General features: G+C 47.6%; 1 protein-coding gene across 1 annotated transcript in view; it reads left to right on the top strand.

Annotated features, from left to right (window-relative positions):
* STX6 (syntaxin 6) overlaps positions 1-16,162 on the top strand; it is a 51,334-nt gene extending 35,172 nt beyond the window's left edge. Inside the window, exons 5-8 of the mRNA XM_027565497.1 lie at positions 637-762; positions 1,985-2,091; positions 6,246-6,340; positions 10,404-16,162. Coding sequence (XP_027421298.1) covers positions 637-762; positions 1,985-2,091; positions 6,246-6,340; positions 10,404-10,480 — 405 coding nt within the window. The 3' untranslated portion in view covers positions 10,481-16,162. The remainder of the gene's footprint in view (positions 1-636; positions 763-1,984; positions 2,092-6,245; positions 6,341-10,403) is intronic.
* The last annotated feature ends 123 nt before the right edge of the window (positions 16,163-16,285 follow it).

The raw sequence follows: 16,285 nt of genomic DNA, 5'->3' as shown, positions 1-16,285 counted from the left end.
CAGGCCCCCACTGTGGCCATGCTGCCTGCCGAAGCAACCCCTATTCCATCTGGAAACCTCTAGCCTTTTAGTTCAGCTGAAGGGCATTGGGATGTATCTGTGGGTCACACTGAGCAGACATTGGTGGTTCTTGTGCCTTCACTGTATGAGGGACTATGACTTAATTTCTTGTCACTTTAAGGCACTATCTCCTCCCTCCTCTGAACACCAAAAATTTCCTTGGTCATGCTTACATAGAAAGGGCTCTGGATGTCTGGAATCAGTTAGACTAGGACCTTCAACGGGTCTCCAGTGAAACTCCAAGGGTGCTAGGAAGAGCTGGTCCTGTGAGAACACGTGCCTTATGGTCCACAAAGCAGTGCACAGAGGGGCTTTAAGACTGCTTTAAAGTTGACTCTCACTTGCATTTTTAATGGGACAGAGCTCATTTGTGAGTCCATAGAAAGTGCCCTTCATGGCATTCTTTGATTTGTACTCTGCAGGCACCAACCTGCACCAATCCATAAAAAGCTGACCCCTGGAAAGACAGCTTATGAGCAGTGGGAGAACTCTTCATATCATGGTGATGAGGCCCTTGTTTAGTGAGAGTAACGGTTTGTCCCTCCTGCTCTGCTGCCCCCGGCCCCGCTCTCGCAGGCCCTGCTAGGAGACAGTGGTGGACAGAACTGGAGCAGTGGAACAACGGATAAATACGGGCGCCTCGACAGGGAGCTTCAGTTGGCCAACTCCCATTTCATCGAGGAGCAGCAGGCACAGCAGCAGGTACCTGAGTGGAGGACAGGGAGGTGGGAGGCCAAGCACCACCCTCCCCACTCCTCTGCCAGCCAGGGCTCTGTTGCTGATGACAGGCAGGATGGGCCAGAGCTAGCCTCACAGCTGCCGGAGTCTACCTGTGTGACGGTTGCTTTCATAAAGGGTGTTGCAGACACCCTTCAGAGCATGACAGTTTCAAGAGAACCAAGCTTGATTAGACCTCTTAGGACAAGCAGACCAGACCCCCGCAACTGACAGAGGAGGCCATTGACTTAAAAACACAGCAGCCTCTTCCCCAGCCTCTGCTTCTGTACTCAGCTTTTTGTTCATTTCAACAAAGGCACTTTGAGAAAAATTGAGTCCTTGTTTTTTCATCGAAAATTGTTGTTGGTTCCATTAGATGTAAAAATCGTTGCTTTGGTGGAGGTTAAGGGGTGGAAGGAAAGGTTGATTATATTTGTGTGGTTGCTTTTGATTTGTATTAATTAAAGGAAGCTAATAGTAAAGTGTCTGGGGATTTGAGCATTATCACCCCATCAAAACGATTGGTTCTTAAATACTGTGTTTTATATATACATGCTGATCTTTTTCCATTAGCACATCAGCTTAACCATTTGTCTCCTTAAATTGCTATTAACCAAGCAAAATTTTTTTTTTTCAATGAAAAGTGAGGCTACTGCAGCACAATTAAAAGTAAGTTGTGCTCAGGAGTTGCCTGCAAGGTAGCTTACTGCCGCAGAGCCTCCTCTCACGTGTCCTTGAGCAGGGAGCAAAGGACTCCGTGTGTGTAGTTTTCCCATGTCCAGAGACCTGCTAGACTCTCTCCTACAGTTAAGTTGTGGCCGGCTGTTGCCAGTTGAGACCCTGACCCCGGCAGCGGGCTTCCTCTTCCTAAGCATCCCCACGTGTCCGTGGTCACTGCACAGGTGCTTTTGGCCATTGTCTGTCCCTTGCTGGACTTCAGTCAACCAGGGTAAATCTCTCTGGGTGGTTTCAAGCCCCGCTGACTGTTTCACAAGTTGGATCAGCAGGGGATATCAGTAGCTTGACAGCCCAGCCTTTTGAGCAGCGTGTTCTCTGAGGCGGACGGTCTGGTCCTTTGATTTCTGGGCTTTGCTTCTGAATGTGAATTGTCCCGAGTTGGCAAAGAAGCTAGCAGCTGCTCGAGTGCTGGGCTTGGAACCAGGTAAGATGGATTTTAATTGCTTATTTCCCATTTCTCTGGCACCAGCTGATCGTGGAACAGCAGGATGAGCAGTTGGAGCTGGTCTCTGGCAGCATCGGAGTGCTGAAGAACATGTCCCAGCGCATTGGAGGGGAGCTGGAGGAGCAGGCCGTGTGAGTACTGGGATGCCCCTCTCGCCTCAGAGAGGTGAAGGGAAGAGCCATCTTAGGAGACCCCTGAAGAGCCTGCGGGTTACATGGCCAGTAAAGCCAAAAGCTGTTTTGTTTCTAGCTGCATCTTTACTCTGTTTTACAGACTAGCCTCTCCAAAAAAGGCAAATCCATCAGATACAATTTTCAAGAAGGTTTAGGCAAAGTTATTAGTATTTTTAAACACTTGCAAAAGAGGTACCAATTCCTCTGAACAGCTGACTTCAAGTGTTGTAGTGAATAGGAATGTGAAACTGTTAGGGCTGTGTAAGCTCCATGGAGATTTTTTGTCCCAAAGAGGATAAGACATGGGCTAACTTAACTTCATCATTGCATGCCTTTCCTGCTATATTAAATGGAACTTTTTGCTCTGTATCTTAAATTTTTATTTTGTTGGAGGGGGGGAAGTATAAGTTTAATTCCAACTAATAAAAAAATCTCCTACAATGGAAAAGTCTTCTCCTAGAAAAAAAGCACAAGAAAACATACCTGGATTCGTTTTTCCTTAAGAAAAATCTCCGTTTGCACTCCTGAAGTACGACACCAAAAACAGAATTCTTAAAATATGCTACCTTTGCCATTTCACAAAATATTTTTTCTGGGGGGAAAAAAAAAATCTAGTAGGGTATTTCAGAAACTCTCCTACCTTGATTTTGTGTTCAACCTTATGGATTCATTTCTTACAAATTCAAACTGGGCATCTTGTTCTCCTGGGAGGCCCCAGGGTATCCACAAAGCAGCCAAAAGAATAGGCAGGGTCTCTGCCATCAAGGGTTCACTGCTTACTGGGTGGAATGGATATTATAGAAATGGTGCAAGTTGTGAAGGGTAACAGAAGTGGAGAGCTGCCAGTGGGGGGAGTGTGTGGTGCCTTGAGGGCCCTAACAGCCTGAACTGGAGAGCTGACTCAGTCTAAACTCCCTGAGAAGAGAAGAGAGGTTTAACTGGGACTGAAGAATGAGTAGAAGGTACCAGATGGGGTGGGAGGAAAGGGTGAGGGGAGGCTCTCCTGGAAGGAAGAGTCCTTATAATGACTTAGAGGTGATATGTGCACACAGCAGAGAGGTTTAGTGTGTCTAGAGCACCAGGGTTGAGAGGGAGGTTACAGGAGTCAAGTCAGGGAGGCAGAGAACAGATCAGGGAAGGCCCCAGAAGCCACAGTAAGGAGTTAGGACTTGTCATTCAAAGGGTGATGGGAAACACAACCCCAGGGAAGGTTGTGTTAGTAATGCCATGGTCAGGTTTATGTTTGGGGGAGATCCGTCCATCTTTGGTTTTGATGGTGAACCACAGTGGAAAAGACTGGAAGCAGGGAGGCCACGTAGGACGGTGGCAGAACAGGAGCTTAGGTATGCAGCTTAATTTGTCTGAAATGCATTCTTACCCTAAAATTCACTATGCGGATGGGAAAGAACTAATTATTTGAGCAGTTACATTGGTTGGGTAGATGATAGACCCTGGCAGACTTCCAAATAAAGACGGTGAACTGAACACAACCTCTTTATCTCCGTTCCTACTCTGAAGTCCACGAGAACAGTAACAGAGGTTTTTATTTGTATTTAATGGCATAAAATCTATGGGGACATAGAGCTTGGAATAAGAAACAGCGATCTTAACATTTTAGCTCCTGGAAAGCAGAAAGATAAATGGTGAACCTGAGAAAACAGGGTCCTTGGTGAGCAGAGGGGAGAGCCCAGAGCGGTGTGATTCAGGCCCCAGACCCCCAGCTGAGAAGAGCATGTCCTCACTCGTGACAGTGGGAGCCCTGGATGTCGACCTTATCCAACCAGGACACAGTTCTGTTGGAAGGAAGGAAGCGGGAAGAGAAGTGGGAAGGATGCAGAGGTGGGGAATGGAATGGGAGGGCGCTAAGCCCTAGGCTTTCACCGTGCAGAGTCAGCGGGATCCGGACACTGAGCTGCCAGCGTGTAGCTTCAGAAACTGGAGAATGCACCCAGAGAGTAGTGGAGGGGCTGAAAGCGCTGGCTGTCGGGGATGGGGGACAACTGTGGTTTTTTATAAAAGGACTGATTGGCTCTACAAACTATGTGTGTGTGTAATTCTAATAAAAATAGGTAAATTAAAAGGAAAAAGTGGGTCTTACACTTAGACCTGTGCTGTCTAGTACAATAGCCACCAGCCCCCACATGGCCATTGAGTACATGAAATATGGCCAGTCTAAACTAAGAAGGGCCCTGGGTATAAATGCACACCAGTTCTGAAGGCCTTAGTGTGAAAAAATATAAAATTGCATATTGAAATGATAGTTTTTTTTAGGTATATTGGGCTAAATAAAACAGGTTATTAAAATTAATTTCAGCTCCCTTTTTTAAAATGCGGCTACTGAAAAATATGAAGTGGCATAGGAGACTCACATTGCATTTCTTTTGGACAGCACAGAGGTAGGCTAGAAACTTGTTTTTTTTTTATTTTGTTGTCCTTTAGTCACTAAGTCATATCTCACTCTCTTTTGACCCCAAGAGCTGTAGCCCACTAGGCTCCTCTGTCCGTGGCATTTCCCAGCCAAGAATCCTGGAGTGGATTGCCATTCCTTCTCCAGGGGGATCTTCCTGGATCAGGGATTGAACCTGTGTCTCCTACATTGGTAGACAGGTTCTTTACCACTGAGCCACCTAAGAAATTTGGTTAGTGCATGGTTAATGAGTGTCCTTGGACTGGAGGTTGGATGACTTACCCGTTTTTGTCTTGAGTAAGAAAGATCTTACACAGCACACACAGGTAGCTCTTGTTTATCAGCATTTGCCCTGTGTGGATAGGTCTGCCAGCTGCGGGGCCAAGATGCTACCAGAATCTAAAATGAGCTAAAAAATGTTTTAATTTGAAAATTCAGGTAAGGGACAAAGGCTTGTTTGTGTAGTTGCCAACATGGGGGATATTTAATGACTGACTTAATGAGGAGTTGGTTGCCTGAATCCTGCAGGGCTCTCGGGTGCCTCTTGTGGGCCCAGACCCAAACCACTCGCTGCCCTTGGTGCTGCCAGAGGAATGAATAAAGCCTTGTTAAGAAGCCCTCTGGTTACTAATTAGTATGTCATATTCTAGCCTCAGGATAATCATATATTAATCCAAAGTTGAATAGTCTGGAATGCTTAGTAATTTATGAAATAAACACTGTTGGTATGAGTATTGTGTTTTCTTTCCTAGCCACACCTTGGGCAGCAAGCAGTGTGAGCCTCAGGGAGCTGGTTCTCTGTGCGTGTAGAGGAGGTGCACCGAGCTCAGTCCTGAGGCTGCCCAGCTTTATGGTAAAGCATGGGGTGGCTTAAAGCAGATGATGATTTGGTCAAAGTCCATTTCTTAACTCACGCTACTATAAAGTGCTTTGTGTGGGGCTTCCCTGGTGGCTCAGACAGTATAGAATCTGCCTGCAGTGCAGGAGACCTGGGTTTGATCCCTGAGTTGGGAAGATCTCCTGGAGAAGGGAATGGCAACCCACTCCAGTATTCTTGCCTGGAGAATTCCATGGACAGAGAAGCCTGGGGGGCTACAATCCATGGGGTCCCAAAGAGTCAGACATGACTGAGCAACAAACACTTTAACTTTCATGGGAACCCTGTTGATAGGATCGCCTGCTTTTACAGATAAGGGTCCCTTGTCCAGAGTAGCAAGTGGCAAAGCCTGGTTGTCTGATTCACACAGCCTTCTTTCTGCTACACTGCACTGCAGCTGAGTTTGTATTATTGTATGTTCAGGTCCCCATTGGCCTTGGCTGCAGTTCTGCAATCTAGAAAGCTCTAAAAAAATTTGCAGCAAGCTTTTGTTACAGAGGAACCTGACCTGAACTGACTGCAGCCATGACTCCTCATAGTTTTCTTTGCAGAAATATTAACTCAGGTGTTTGATGACAGCCCCAGACTCTGCTGGGGGTGTTGGCTAATACACAGTGTATGTAACTTACTACTTTTTCAGATTTCCAAAATTCCGAACTCAAAAACAGATCTTGTCCCTTGGATAAAAAGATTGGGGGGTCTGAATCCCAATGTTGTCTGTTTGGTGATTGTTAAGACTGAGGCCCAGATCCCAGTAATTTAACTCCATGGCCACTGTATCTGGAGCTGTGCTGAGCAACCTCCTCCTGTGTCTGCTTGTCTTTCTAGCATGCTGGACGATTTCTCTCACGAGTTGGAGAGCACTCAGTCTCGACTGGACAATGTGATGAAGAAACTTGCAAAAGTATCGCACATGACCAGTGGTATGTATGTGCTTAAAGCTCCAGAATTCTTAATTCTAGAGACACAGTCTAGGGGGTGTCTCCTGGGTGCGCTTGTTCAGATCCTCTGGCACATTTTTGTTAGACGTTGGGGTCAGGAGATGGAAGACTAGCACACACAGGCCTGGTCTTCGGCTTGTGGCCTTCGCCTGGGAAGAGCCTTCGTGGTCCCCACCATGCGAGGCTGGTGCTGACGTTTCTTCTGGTGGAGTAACTTTCTTTGCACTTACAAAATCATTCATTTTCCTTTTTTCCTATTTCCTTACCAAAAGAGGGAATTGGTTTCCCAATTCCCAACTAGTAAGAGCTAGTTACTGTTTCTCCTGGACTGACTTTTCACTGAAAGAAACACCTCTACATTTCAGAAGATGGCCTTGCAGATCTCATTTAAACTGTTTTTATTTGAATCTGTAGTGAACTATTCCAGCAAATTTACACCAGGCAAGGGATGAAGAAGTAACTTTTTTCAAATTAGTCACTGTGTAGGAAGATGAGTACCAGTGACTATTTTTTGGTACTACAACCTATCTTCTCTAAGAGAAATAACATCTTTTTAAATCAGAGAAAATAGAGTATCTTTTTTCCCTCTATTTGGTGGGAGACTCTGGGTGAAGGGAGGGACTGAGACATCCTTCAAGGGCACCTAAGTGTTCTTGAACCAGAGCACCCCCTCCCCCATCAGAACGTCCCCTGTGTCTTGACAGCTTTCTTCAGTTGATTTCCTGTTGTTACATCTGTATGACATAGTCTAACTGTCCACTCTTGCCTTTTGAGGCAAAATTGAAATACAAGTGTGTATTTGCTTCTCAACTGTTTAACTCATAGTCAAGTTACATAAGACTTCTCTTGGGCTCTGTTTCTTTTATATATAAAAAAATTGGATGACACCTACCTCTCAAGGTCATTGTGAGAAATAAATGAAATAGTAATTAGTGTACAAATGTTTAACAGTGTCTCTCATGTATTAGTACATAGTAAGTGTTTGGGGAAAAAAAGGGGGGGTAAGACAGGCCGAAGATGGCCCTGGGGGGCCAAGGACCTGTTACATCTAAGAAAAAGGGAAGCTCCTAGCCAGACTGGTTTCCTTCCTTCTCTCTAGGGCACATATGCTTCGTGCTTCTAGTAGGCTCTTCATTGCCAGCGGCAGGCCCCAGCTCACTTCGTCTTCCACACATCTGGAGGAGTTTTGTGAAGTCCTCTTCCCGCGTATCCCTGTTCTCTCTTCTTCCACCCCTTCCCTCCTCTTTTTTTCTCCTTTAAAAAAAAAAAAGCTTTTTACTGAAGTATTATATAACCAGTTTCAACCAGATCTTTCACTAGTGTCTGTATTAGTGGCAAAGTCAAGTAGCTACTTGAGCACCGGTTTTGTTTGGAGAGAACAGTGTAACAAAGATGCACTGTGTCCTTGTCTCCAGCGTTCTGGGAATGAGTAATTTAGAAAAGTACTTGCATTGTGATAAGCCGCTCCGTGTGTATAAATAGCACTGACGTCTGCTCACGCTGTCTTCTACTTAAGTCTGCTCACGCTGTCTTCTACTTTTTCTCCCCCAAAAAAAGTTTGGGGAGCAAGTAAGAACTTGAGGTATGTCCTGTCATACCTCAAGAAGGAGAGCCAGGAAACAGAGCATTTACACTGAAAGGCCCCTGGGTTTGGACAGCTTGCCTGTGGTGTTCATTGTAGTATCTGCTCCCCAAAGAGAGCGATTTCGGGGCCTCCTGCTTGGCTATGCTGGCTTTGATTTGATGACAGGGCAGTTTGGTGTTTGTCTCTGTTCTTCGTAACTTTTGGGAAAGTTCACTGCTTTTCGATCAAGCCTACATACAAAGAAAGAGTAGCGGGACACGCTGGAGTGTGTGATTAGGCAGTTCGTGAACGCCCACATTTCACAGGCCTGCAGAGGCGAGACCCCTGCCCTCCCCGTGCCTGGCTGCTTTCCTGGGCAGAAATCTGCCAGGGTGCCATACTTACTATTTTGAATGACCCAAGAGAGACACTGGTCTTGTCATTCTACCCAAAAGAAGTATGTTCTTTTGAGTGGATACCCAGGTTTTCTTCCCCTCACTTTCCAAAGTTCTGTTGTTCATCTTTTCTCTTTAGGGGAGGAGACTGTTGAGAGCAGGAAAATCCTGCAGAGTCACCTCTGGGGTTCTGCACCGCCCCCCCACCCCCCGCCCCCGCACCTGACTTTCTGAGACAGGTCCAAGCTTGCAAAAAGGCTGGTTAGGACCATTCACTTGGGGTCACAGAAACCCTTGTGGTTAGGACCCACCCCTTCTGGGAGAAGGCCGCTAGGATAACAGCTCCCTGGGTCACCCCGTTCATGCTTCCTAGGAGCAGCTTACACTTCAAAGGGAAGTGGATTTAAAAGCACATTCCTGGATTGTGCTGGCTTGTGTGCTCTTTGATGAAAGCCCCTGTTTAGTGCAGTTTCAGAAGAGAAAGTGATTGGAGGTGGGAGGAGGGCTGGGTAGAGGCTGATGGGAAGCTGGTTCACTGTTGGAAGTTCAGGTCTAAGATGGCAGGATGCCTTGGGCAAGGCAGCAAGGAGGTATTTACCTTGACTGTATCATCTTAGAAGAATATAGATTAATCACTTTAATGAGAGGATTTTTAAATTATTGTAAACATTTTTAAGTAGATGAAAGAAGGCTAGATACTTGAGTTTTCTGGACCATTGAAGTGATAGTTAAACAGGTGAATACTGTTATCTGGAGTAGGCAGACTCACCCTCCCCACGCCCTTTGGACTAGTCCTGTCTCAGAAAGGAACAGGTGGACTTGAGGTCTTGATTCTAATCCCACTTGCTAAGTGCGTTTCTAGCATGTGTGATGGGGAGCGCAGTGAGCCACTGGAAAGGTACTTGCTTTACTTACTGTTGGTCGGTGGCAGTTCTGTTGACCGGTTCTAAGACTTTGCTGTCTGCGACATTTACTTTAGTTACATGTTTTATGGACCCAGCATTGCTTTGTGGAAAGTTGCGTGGTCTATTTTCCTAGATTCAGACCTTTTTACAATGTGATTCTCAATAGTAGTGTTGTGCTAAAATCTTTCAAATAAACTTTTGATGAATTGGTAGGGGTACCTTTTTACTTCTACTTATACAGAACTCTTATCTTACTTCTAGCAGCTGAGCTCCAGTGTCACAGGCTTTAATCTCAGCTTGACCTTTTGTGCAGAATGGCAGGGGTTCTCTGTGGGGAGCCAGCTTGCTCTTCCTACATCTGCCCAAGCAAAGGGCGCATCCTGAGGACGACAGCATCCTGTGCCAAGTGTGGGCCCACAGAGTGTGCGGATACTCGTGTTGCGTGGTCCTCCGGCAGCCCTGTGAGTTAGGGGCGCTCAGCAAGGACTGTGGGGGCCCTGCTCTCATCCGTCCCTCGGGGCCACCGTGCTCTGGGGTCACTTAGATGGGCTCTGGCCACTTTGTTTCCTGCGCCTGTTGTAAATTATGAGTAGGGCAGAAAGCTTCAGAAAAGACATTCCACTTTGACGTAGAGATGTTCATGTCAGTTACTTTAATACTGGTTAAAGCGATCTTTCTTGCCCAGGATGGTATGAAGCCCGTCACACACCCATGATCAGTACAGCTTGCTTTTTCAGCTTTTTTGTTTCCTGAAGTGACCACCAGCAGCTTTCATCTCCTTTCTGTCCTCCCGTCGTGCTCCTTGAGAAAAGACCATGATTATTGTTTAAACGATGTGACTTTGGTGGGACATTAAAGCAGATGAGCTTTGACCTGTAACACCAATGCCAACACCTTTTCCAGGGATGTGATAACCGCCAGCGGAAAGCTGCAGCCCGTAGATCTTAAGAGAGCTGGGACACAAAGCCAGTACTTCTTACGAGGCTGGCTTTCGGGGTACGGGCAGGCCAGGAACAGCAGCGGTCTAGTGCCAGGTGCCCGGGCAAATTGGGGCCTCTCTTTGCCATCATTTGCCCATTCTGTGCCCTTTGCGTGCCCAGGTGTTGCCTTAACTGTCCTGTAACTGTGTCCTGGGGAAGGTCAGGTCCTAGGAGCGCTGACCCTCGTGTCCTGCCTTCCAGATCGGCGCCAGTGGTGTGCCATCGCAGTCCTCTTCGTGGTCCTGCTCATCGTGCTGATCCTCTTCTTAGTGCTGTGACAGCGGGGCCCCGGCTCGCTTCCTGCTGCACACACACCCCGGGGGACAGGGAGAAGCAGCGCGCGGCGGCCCGCTCCTCGCGACCCTCTCCTGGAAGCACAGCCTGAGCTGACTTTTCTTTCCGTGACCCCACTGTGGAGACAGCGCCTCCAGCCCAGTGTGGGGAGGGCCGGTGGGCAGAGGAAGTCGAGGACTGCACGCTCCCGGCTCCCCGGCTCCCATTCTGAGGACAGCTGGCTCTGCTTTGCCTCCCCCGGAATTCACTCCCCCCGGAACTTGCTCCCCCTGGAGGGCCTTCGAGGAATCCAGAAAACTTCGCAGACTCGGCTCATGTTGGCTGACGCTTATTCCATCCATCTTTGGCAGCTCTTTTCTCGCGTTCAGACTCTTCGCCCCTCAGACGGCTCGCGCTGGCCACTGCAGAAACACCTATGGGGGGTGTGGGTGCCTCGATAGGTCTCGCACCCTGTCGAGGCAGTGCTGTCTCACCCCAGAGAGCTGGTGGTTAGTGGGGACAGAGAGCTCAGAGCACTTTGTGACAGAAGATGCAGTGGTTGGTTTGCAGGGGTAAGTGCTGGGGTGAAAGTGCTTCTCTAGGCGCTGTTTTTGTGGTAGGAATAACCAGTGGAAAAGAGCGACAAGCACTGGGCTTTGCGGCTGCTGGCGACTTGTGGCTTGAATTAAAGGGAGGACGGAGCAGCAGGGCACAGCTGCGGAGGGCGGGTGAGGTCGCCGGGGTCAGGCCCTTGCTGGATTCATGCCACTGTCATACAGCCACCTCCCCAGAGGGGCAACTTGCATTCCTAGGGGACCCTGAAATGAGCGGCTCAGCGGCTCACGTGAGCGGCCTGAGGTCCCAGGATGGCGTCCGCGGCAGTTCTTTTATTCCAGCAGCACTCCGCCTTGAGGGCTGGGAGTGGTCAGTACATTAATGACACTTACCAGAAACCATAATGTCAAAAAAGGCTAGTTCTGGACCAGATTTTTCTTACCCTGTAATTGCAAGGATGGGTAGGTGAACATGGTTCCTTTTTCCCTGAGACGATGTGGTTTATCATCCATTCAAATAACTGAGCCCTTCCGGATTTAAATGACAGATGCTTTCATTGGGTTTTAGTTGCTGACCCTGCTGAGACACTATACACTCCAAGCTTCTGGTGACTTTTAAAATGCCTCCAGTGTACATGTGTATATATTTTTATAACTTCCCTGATGAAAACCTAGGATTGAAGTAGCAGCTGAGCCCAGAGCCAGCGTGTGGCCGTGGCAGCTGCCGGTCCCTCCCCACCATCTCTCTCTGCACTTGTGAAGCAGCATCTGGGCAGAATTCTGGCTTCGACTCCCGTCTCCTCATCTTTCGGGGTCCATTCCTCAGCACACTAACTTTTTTTTCCCCCTTGTTTTGTTTGTATCTTGTTTTTTTGTTTGTGTCGAGCTTCTGTTTTCCCTTTTTGGTGTGTGTGATTTGCAATGATGTACTTGCCCAGCTAACTCTTGAATTGCACTTTGGAATAAATTCTCATAACAATTTTTTTAAAGAAGGGTATTTTCTCATGTTTAGGATCATGGTAGGTCAGGAAATCTGCCTGTGGATGAAAAGCTGAAAGCAGGTTTATAGAATTAAAAGGGTGGTTGACATCCACGTTTACACTCCACTCTACTTGATATGTAAGTTATTTCTTTTCAAATTAGGGAAAAAAGTGATTTTTACAAATGGCTTCAGATATAGGGTACTAGATTACTTTTCCAAGTTTTGAGCTTGTTAAAATAGTCTCCTACAAGCCAAAGACACAGCTGGTCCTTAAAATGTCTTTGTTAAACATCCATGTGGACCTTGTCTCAGTACTGTGATTCCCCACCTTCCGTGTTACACAAAGCAACCCCTTCTTGATGAATTACACGATTGCCCTGTTTAAATGCCATACTGTTCTCCAGGTGTTACCAGATTGACCATGTCCTTCGAAACTGACATCATGTCTGCAGGGCCTGTTGGGAACACGCTGGTCATTAGTAAGATTCTCCCCAGGCTTCAGGGACCAAGTTTTGTGATACCGAGGCTTAACTACTAACTGTTTGGGGATATTAAGAGTTGGCAAACTTGCTCATTTAAGGTGTTTGCTAGACTGTGGCTGTTGCAGACCAGACTGAAGAGGAAAATATTTAGAAAGTTTACTTAAAATCCGGGCAGTGCAGCATTCTCCCTGTCTTTCTGACCTTGGAGGAGCTGTTCTCTGATAGGCCACCTCTTAATGTGTTTGTCGGACACACAGCCCCAGGTGACCTGATCCTGGGTCTGACCCTGGCTGTTATATATCAGGACTGGGCAGTCACTGCAGACCAATGTTCATTTGAAGGCTCCCCAGTGAAATTCCAGACTGTGGCAGACAGAGCATGCCAGGGGCTTAGATTCATTTCTAAGGATAAATGTTTCCTCATCAGTGACCTAATGCTGTGAGTTCCTTGCAGTGGTCCGCTGACCCTGAGTGGCAGAATGGGGGTGGAGCAGATGCCCACAATACCTCCATGAGGCTCAAAGGCACTTCCAGTAGCCATGGGGCCTTTCCCCTCCTCAGCATGTACTTCATCCGTACTCATCATTGCTAAAAAAGCTGGCAGGATATGATGGATAACAGAAAGAGCTCAATTTCTGTTTATTGGAAGAACATTTTACTGATCAATTGGTTGGGCAGGGTGGGTAGAATGGGGGAGTGATCCACTGAAAGAATTTGCCAGAGCAGGAATCCAGCTGGGAAACCAAAACACCTTTACTTCCTTGTCCTGGTTTTTGATCTTGTCTTTGTGTGAACTGTGAAAAATCACAAACGCGCTCTGTATGCTGCTACTGCGTGGCAATTGGATGTCACAGCATGTGTGTTACATGAGGCTCTTCACGCCAGAGCTGGGGGAGAAGCTTGGTAACTTGCCCATTATTCTCTGCTTTTAGCCAGAGTTAGACAGACTGATGGGTCTGGTAGCCAACGACTTGGCAACTTCCACTCCTTCTCACCTCGTGAGATTAAGGGCTGCGAAGAGAAACGCAGCCTTAACTCCAGCAGAAATCTGTCTCTCTGAAGCGTTTTACCTTCTGTAAGTGAAAGTGGCGGAGCCAAGATTTTTCTTTTGGTTATTTCCCTGGCTGTCAAGTGAGACCATTACCACCTTTCTCGAGAATTCATAGCATCCGAAGATCTAAAACCAACTGATAAATACGAGTTGCTTTTCCACGCTGGAATTTGAACCATTTGGTGTTACCTTGTACACAGGACAAATTTGTAAACAAAATTCGGACTGTCTAGAAAGCTAAAGTTCTAAAATATGGAACACAGTACTGCCAGTGCTTCCTCTTTGTCTTCCTCTCACTGGCATTTCTCCCCCTTCCAGGTTTTTTTAAGGAAAAAAAAAATTTTTTTTTAAGACTGTTCTTTGTCTATCAAGTGCAGAGAGAGGGTGAAGCCACAAGGCCCGTAGTCAGGCAGCCCCGTGCCTGAGCACAGTGCGTGAGTATGGGGCCCAGGGTAGGACCCTGCAGCCTCCCCCTCCCAGCCTTTACGTCTCTGGGGCAACAGGGGGTGGGCACTCCCGGCAGGAGGAGGTAGCCTTTCTGCCCCATCTGGTTACCTGTACCCAGCTCCCAGCCTGTGCTGAAACCAAGGAGCTCCTTTGGTCTGCCTGATAATGCTCCCAGGGAGACTGCTGACTGCTATCGGCTGTTGAGTCCAGAAACCCAGGAAAGTTCTGAGTCGAGAGAACAGCCTTCAGAACAGCCCTGCTGTGAACCTGGAGGCCAAAGCTCCAAGCTAGCCGACTTCTGGGATGTTAGCATCCTTAACAGTAGACTCAGAAGGACTTTGTCACTTAGCTCAGCCCTCATGTTTGGAGAGAGGACACACTTTCAGCTCCCTCAACAGACACAGGAGTCACTGGGTGGGTTGCAGTCCAGACTTGGCACAGGGAGCCCACCCACTGTCTGGGACAGGCTGACCTCAGTGATGGGACGTAGGCTTGTAGTGACCTGTGCTCCCCACTGAGCTCAGCCACTTGACATCTTTTGCTTTTGGGTGAACACGAGGCTCTGAATGTTACAGTGGCACTCTGGTCGTGTTGCTGTGATGTCCGTGGGTGGCAAGTTCTTTGTTAGGTGATATTACCGTCTCTTTACTAGGACAGACACTTGGGGAGGTGAGAAAAAAAGGACAAGAACTTGGCTTCCCTCTGATACAAGCTAACGTGTTGGTGCCGTTTTCCTTCGCATGTGACCTGTGTCCAGAAATGCCCTTCCCCGAGGCCGTGCGGGGAACTGTGCTTAGACAGCATCCAGGCGCCTGCCCTGCTGCTTGGGCTTCACACGAACATTTCATGGTCCTGACCCTTTGTGACAAAGTGTATTTTGCCTTTTTTCTTTTTTTCTTAAAAGTTACGACTTATCCAACCTGAAGCCACTTGATTATCCGGAGGGTATTAGAAACAAGACCACCCAGCTTCGTTGTCTGCTGTTGTCGCAGGCTTGTTCCCTGGCGGCAGCCCAGCGCCCTGCTCCAGCCCAGCTTTCTGGCAGCCCTGGGGGTGGGACCAAATTCAGGGAGGTTCTTTTCCTGCTCTGCAGAAAGTAGGTTTTGGCTGAGACTGGGCTACTGAATGGGAATTGTGACCCCACGGTTGGTCGGTTCCGGGACAGGCAGCTGTCCTAATCCTCAGGAAAACAGTGTGAGTGTACCCTGTTGTCTGTGCGGGGTGAGGGGAGGCCAGGCAGGTGTCCCACTAATAAGGCACTGGAACTGCTTGCGAGCATCACGTGATGACGTCCTGACTGACCCGGGCTGGGAGGCCGCCCAGGGCTGGGGGCGGCCTGGCAACCAGGAGAGGGCCAAAGCAAGCAAGCTGTAAATGATGATGGATTCGGGTTTTGTAAGTGGAAATATGCTTCCACTGGCTCACTTGTAATCAGAAATTAGTGTAATTAAAAGTTGTGTAATACATGGCAATGCTCAGCAGGACTAAACCATTGTTTTTTTTTTTTCTTTAAAGGATAAATAACCTTAAAGCATTTTATTTTTAATTAGCTAGAGGTACAAATGAAAGAAGTGAGATCAGTGATTAGAAATGCAAAAGCCGTGGTGATTTCCAGATGGTGCTTCCGCCCCAGCTCCACCACCCCAGGAGAACAGTGTCAGAGCCCGGGGCCAGCAGTTCCAGCCTCGCTGTAGGTAGGTCTCGCTTCCTCTACGCAGTAGCTCAGCAAGTGTGGAGTGGGACCGGCGGGTTGCGTCCCCTGGGGACTTGCTTGAAATGCAGATTCTTGGGCCCCACCCCAGACCCACAGACTTGGATGGGGCCAGTGGGCTGTTCATCAAGCCCTCCAGGGGATTCTGATGCCCACCCAAGTGTGAGAACCACTGCTCCCTGCATTGTGGAATTTAGGCTGCAGTAAACCACCGCTGCTGTAAAATAAAACAGCTTCATGGCCTTGATTCTAATCCTGACCTTAAAATTTGATGACACAATAAACTTGAAAACTTTTGAAAAATACTTGTGTTTAAAAAAGCCTCCACTAGCCATCCTTAAAAGTGATATTTTTACACCCAGAAGTTTATCAGTAAAGTTTCTTACTTCTACTCTTGAAGTCATGTTACAGCTGTACAAAGAATACTGTTCAGTATTAAAGAGAAATGGAGAGACCATGAACTTTGTCCTGGTTTTTGATTTGGTTGGTTTTTATTTTTAGTTCTTTTCAGACCAAAACACAGCTGCCTCTCCTCCTCCTGCTCGCACTAATAAACATGAACCTGTGCATATGGCTGGGGTAGG

This window comes from Bos indicus x Bos taurus, chromosome 16 (genome assembly GCF_003369695.1).
Source record: "Bos indicus x Bos taurus breed Angus x Brahman F1 hybrid chromosome 16, Bos_hybrid_MaternalHap_v2.0, whole genome shotgun sequence".
Lineage (NCBI taxonomy): Eukaryota > Metazoa > Chordata > Mammalia > Artiodactyla > Bovidae > Bos > Bos indicus x Bos taurus.
This window is presented reverse-complemented; position numbering and strand designations above follow the sequence as displayed.